Below are 6,002 nucleotides of genomic sequence, written 5' to 3' on the forward strand. Positions count from 1 at the left end.
TTATGCCACACTAAATCAAGCCAGCATGAGGTTTCTTAGCTTGCATTCACACCTGTAGTTCAGTTAATTTGGTACGCACCAAAGAAAAAAATTATCAGCAGATACATCAGTGCTTTTTGGTCATATTTCGGTTAATTTTCAAACGTAACTTTTTTAAGTTTTACAGCTCTCACACCAGGCAAAATGAGCTGAACAAATGCAACACAGTGCATTGAAACTGCAGCCAAGGGGCTGGATGGTTACTGTTGTTCAGTAAAAGAACAAGTAAATCAGCATTACATCAATCCCAGGTGTGGTTGGTTGTTGTCTGCAGCTCTGATGATACACAAACAGCTCTGATGATATTTACAGCAAGCAAGAGTAGTCTAATCACAGAATGTTAACAAATAGCCAGTTTGGCCATATTATCTAAAGCTATCTGAATTATTAACTATTAATTATATACATTAAGTATGGTATATTTCTTGGTGAACACCATTTTCTTGATTTGTTGGGAGTCTGCTGTAGAGATTTTGCTGCATTGCAACAAACAAGGAGCAGGAAAGACAAATAACCTCTTCAGGTTGTCCTCAGGTTCTCTGAGTAATTGTTTTAATCTGCCTGAAATGCAAACTGTAGTCGGTTGGATCTCCAGAATTAATCCATGTTGAATCCACTGGGAGAGAACAGATTAGCCAAAAAAAACACTTCCAACGAAATCTCCAGATTTGTGTATCATCTGTCAGGTACTGAGTTTAAAGAATGGAAAATGGCACTAGTTGACATAGAGTTGTATTCCTCTTCAGGCTGTCCTACGGGTTTCTACGGCTCTCAGTGTGCTGAGGTGTGTCGCTGTCAGAACGGGGCGGACTGCGACCACATCACGGGACAGTGTTCCTGCAGGACGGGCTTCATCGGACAGAGCTGTGAGCTCAGTGAGTGTCAACGTGTCCATGTTTTTTGTATCAGCACATCGCTGTTGTAGTTGTTAAATACATAAATAGTAGTATACATGAATGGTAACAAAGTAAAAAGTGTTTTTTTAACACAAATGAAGTAAATACGAAAATTACTTAAGTACACTTGTGATATGCATTTTTCAGGGTGGATAGTGTAATTGGTGTGTAGATAGCAGGGTTTGTAGTATTAGGAAAAGTCAGCATTCGTTAATACATAATTTTTTCTCACTATCAAGATATCCCTCTTGCACATGTATAGATTCATGTAAATAGGATGAAAGGTCAACCCACTACCACACTATGTCACTGTGACTTAAGTTAAAACATTTAACACTTGGAGGTATGAGTTTACACATGGCACCTGTAATATCTGAGCAAGCACCTGTAAGTTTTAAAGATGTACTGAAGCTCTGCTCCCGTGTGCAGAGTGTCCTGCGGGGACGTTTGGCTACGGCTGCCAGCAGCTGTGTGAGTGCATGAACAATGCCACCTGTGACTACGTAACGGGAACATGCTACTGCAGCATTGGCTTCAAAGGCATCCGCTGTGACCAGGGTGAGAACTAATGGCTGTGTACTGTGGGATGAGGGTGTTTGATGCTTCTTCTTTTGTTAACTGAGTCCTACGAATATAAGATGAGAGGGGAACACACTCATACATACAGATACAGATATAATAAGGTGTTGAAAGTGTGTCTGTAAGATAAAGGTACAAAGGGTTCTTTGATGGGCATGCAGCATTTGTTCTTCATATTGCAGTAAGTGAAAACTTTTTTTTCTCTTTACAGAACTTTTTCTATTTTGTTTAAGCTCCTCTCCTGTTGATCATAGTATGATATGTTGTGTATGTGCTTTGATAAACCTGGGAATTTAAATGTGATTGTTCTGAGAAAAAAATCTCTTTTCACTTTCGTAAGCATATGCATACAAAGGGAAATAATGTAACACCTCATTGAATATCTATCTTAGGCATTTCAAATTGAAGTTATTCAGCTAATAGATCAGATCTGGCAGTCAGCACTGTGAAATGTGATGTTTTCAACAGCATGAACTTTGAAAAAAAAAAGCATTTGTGTGAAAATTGCAAGTGCTTTCTTATTAAAATATATCATTTAAAAATGACCAAATACAGCGGAATTTTAGCAACGGAGAGGAAAAGTGGGCATAAGTTCAAAATTACCAACAGGGACATGAATCTACAATTATTTGGCATGCAACCTATCTATACTGTGTAGTAGTTCCAGTTGTTATGAATGTGCCCATGCATTAGCCTACACTGTGTTCTCTCCTCAGCGGCTCTGATGATGGAGGAACTGAACCCCTACACTAAGATCAGCCCGGCTCTGGCCTCTGAGCGGCAGTCGGCCGGCGCTGTCCTGGGGATCATCTTCCTGCTGCTGCTCATCATGGCCATGCTGGCTCTGGTGGTGTGGTTCCGCTATCGGCAGAGAGAGAAAGGCCACCGCGTGCCCAGTGTCACCTACACGCCCGCCCTGCACATCAACTCCACAGACTACTCCCTCTCTGGTAAGAAATGTCTGAATATCTGTATCTATTTCTCTTTTTCTTACAGGTACTTTCCTTTCTTCACACATCCAGGCAGATTGGGAAACCTACAGTACACTGGGGATAGAAGTGATGACTTTTATCAATCCATCATTTTGTCAAATTCTTTGTTTTGTCCACCAACAAAAAAATACATAAAAATAAAACTGAGAAAGAAGCAAATTTTCACATTGTAGGTGCTAGAAACAGCAACTGTTTGGCTTTTTTGTTATTTGCTGAATGACAAAGGCTTAACAAAGGTGTATGAGAATATGAATGTTAGTTAGTGTTTGTGTAGCCTTTAACCTTATTTGACCATAAACAGGCATCAACAGGTAAAGAAAATGAATGGATGCATTAATGTCCAATGATTTATGAGACTGAAGTTGCTCCTCTTGGTTCCAGTCAGAGTTCCTTCATTTTATTTGCAGCTTTGGACGACAGTGTCACCTTTTCAATGTTAAAATACCTTGTTTCAGAGTGGTGCACATGAATGTATATGTTAGTGGTGTATAGAAGGGGTAAAGAGTGTGTGCTGATGTGGTGTGATGACAGCAGGGCTGCAGTGCACAGGCTTGCTCTCCTCTGCAGACTCCTCTCCCAGTAACAGCACTGTAGGACACTGCTTCTCCAACCCCAGCTACCGCACCCTGGGGCCCTGCACCTACGCCGCACACTACGCCAAGCCAGACAAGAGGAGCGCCACTAAGGTGGGTCTGAAGACTTCCTTACTTGTAGTTGAGAAAAGCTTACACAGTTTGTCCACAGCAACGACAATAAAAATACTGCTACATCGGCCTGCGGGATGTTCTCACAGAGCCATCATTTTGAAGTCAAAATAAACTTCCTCTTTAGACTAGAAATATTCAATTCATCGGGACACTATTTATATTGAAGAATGCATTTAATGTTTTTTTTTATGTTGTGCTTTTGTAATGTGTTATTATTTGTTGTATATGTATTTCCCAGATAAAGACAAAGAAGAGTCACAGGAACAGTGCTCCAGAGTGGGGGGCCTACTGTAACCTCAGTGAGCTTGGTCAGTCCAGTTTCTACCTCTCCGGCTTTGTTTTGGGTTTTACAGTTGTAATGTAACGCAAAGTGGAAAGCTTGTGCTCCTAAAGGACACGCTGCAAGTCTGTCAGCTGCGATATGGTCTAAGATGTCACATGAACATGTGAAACAAATGATTCCATATCTCTAAAGATCCTATAACACAACACTTAAAATAGTAATTAAATTATTTCACTGTATTACATGAAAGTTACAAAGTTAAATGAAATGTTACAGTTTTGGTGACGTTAATACAATTTTAAACTGAGTTTCTTGATAATAAGATATGTTGGTTTCGGATCTTGAGTATTTCTCCATAACATTATATGCATGCATGACTAAAGCATGTAAAGATTGAATACATTTGCTGGTTATTTCTTTACGTTAGCTAAGAACAACCTCCCCACACCTCACCTCTTCTTTGTTGACATTTGTATGTAGTCAGGTTGCTAGAAATCTCTTTAAAAAGCTTATGTCTTTTTTCTCGCTGGTTTTCTTTGCAGGTGTTTACTGCATTGACCGGCGGTACAGCTACCACGTGGAGCCGCGCTACAGAGGTACAGTGTGAGGTGGACTGAGCCTGTGTGACCTCATCTACCTCTGACTCCCCGAACCAATCCTCTGTGCTCGAACAGTTCCCTCAGACAATGACTACCTCTGTTGCATTTTCAAAGTCAGCTTCTTGTTGCAGTTCCCTGTGTTGAAAGTCAGACTAGATGCGGATGTCCCATGTAACACGATACACTGCAGCAGGAGCTCTTTGACACAGAATCTGATTAACTGAGACAGCACACCGTATGTTTTGAAAAGTATATAGAGCTAAATGTGCAGATACTGCAGCATGCGGATTATTAGTGACCAGGTAGACACCTTACCTCATTACTTTATGAAGATTTTCTTTTATCTCTCTACAAAAATAAAATATTAAATATTACAGTCTACTAATAAAACTCACAAAGTAAGGTCTTAGTATCTGTATCTTGTACATATTACCAGCACATGGCACAGAAGTGTCTCTAACAAAATTTATATAATTAAACTAGATAACTAGATACTAAAAATATATGTTTTTCTCGTAAATCACAAAGTGCTTCCTACTAATCCTACTAAAACATTTCTTCATTTGTAATTTTCTTAACTAACTAGTCAGCTAAATCAGTATGTGTAGTGAAGTAAAAAGTACAATATTTTCCTCTGAAATGATTAAGAAAGATTGTAATTGACTTTTTCTTGTTGATACTGTGTGTACTATCCAGTGCTTACAGGTGTGTTTGTGTCTCTGCAGGATGAATCTGACTCCTCTCCTCTGTGTGCTCCTGCTCTTGCTTTGACCCCCATCACTCCCAAACCTCCCCCGGGGAATCTCTCCCTCACAATAACTGAATGCTGTGTGTTCTGCTGTCACTTGCTTGATGTGTATTTCCTTCAGCTGCAGCTTCAAACATTGTCTGTGTCCTTTAACCTAAACTAAATGTTGATGTCAGCCCTGCAATGCTACTGTTGTGTTGATTATCTGCCGATGCAAAGATCACTTAACAGTGTATGTTTTTTCTCAAAGGATAAGCCTGGGGATATTCTAAATGTTTGTTAGTCACACAACTAATGCCATGAAAATGCCCAAAACCAACAATGAATTGATCGTATTAACAAGTTCTGTCAGTAAGATGCTATTCAAGAATCCCTGCCATTGTTAGATATATCTTCTTCCTCCGAGCCACACAGTAGGCCTAACATCACTCTTTATAAATATTAGAATGAACTGTGAAGTGTTGCCCAGCAGCAGTATGCTAGAGTGCTTTTAAATTATAGCTGGAAACTCTGCATCACCAACAGACCTTTTATTATTGCACATTACTGCTGAGTTCAACAAAAGTTCAACCATCGACAAGAATGCTGTATTTTCATGTTAATGGTTAAACCAAATTAGCATAATTTCCTCAAGACACAATGTTAAAACTTCTCTCTGTTGCTCTTTCTCTTTCTCTATCTATCTATCTATCTATCTATCTGTCTATCTATCTATCTATCTATCTATCTATCTATCTATCTATCTATCTATCTATCTATCTATCTATCTATCTATCTATCTATCTATCTATCTATCTATCTATCTATCTATCTATCTATCTATCTATCTATCTATCTAATCCACATTGACTTTATCTTTTAGACTACATGAAGGGCTCCTTATCAAGCACGTGCTCCATCAACAGTGAAAACCCGTACGCCACCATTAACGACCCGCCTGGCCTGTGTAAACACTCAGAGAGCAGCTATGTGGAGATGAAATCGCCGGCTCATCACGATCACTTGACACACTGCTGCCCGGGCGCCATCATCGCCATGACGACCACCACAGCACCCACCAAGAACATCTACGACATGGGTAGGTTTAAATGGGCAATCAGTGATTAGAGTAAACAATTGTTGTTAAAAACACTTTTTGTCAAAAGCAGTGGAAGTCCCC

General features: G+C 39.7%; 1 protein-coding gene across 1 annotated transcript in view; it reads left to right on the forward strand.

Annotated features, from left to right (window-relative positions):
• Positions 1–6,002, forward strand: part of LOC307251404 (uncharacterized protein) — a gene marked incomplete at its 3' end in the record, with an annotated part of 75,233 nt that overhangs the window by 67,287 nt on the left and 1,944 nt on the right. Inside the window, exons 17-23 of the mRNA XM_080028771.1 lie at positions 786–914; positions 1,365–1,493; positions 2,231–2,464; positions 3,038–3,192; positions 3,452–3,521; positions 4,039–4,092; positions 5,706–5,921. Coding sequence (XP_079884897.1) covers positions 786–914; positions 1,365–1,493; positions 2,231–2,464; positions 3,038–3,192; positions 3,452–3,521; positions 4,039–4,092; positions 5,706–5,921 — 987 coding nt within the window. The remainder of the gene's footprint in view (positions 1–785; positions 915–1,364; positions 1,494–2,230; positions 2,465–3,037; positions 3,193–3,451; positions 3,522–4,038; positions 4,093–5,705; positions 5,922–6,002) is intronic.

This window comes from Ammodytes marinus (assembly GCF_949987685.1).
Source record: "Ammodytes marinus genome assembly, chromosome: 1".
Classification (NCBI taxonomy): domain Eukaryota; kingdom Metazoa; phylum Chordata; class Actinopteri; order Uranoscopiformes; family Ammodytidae; genus Ammodytes; species Ammodytes marinus.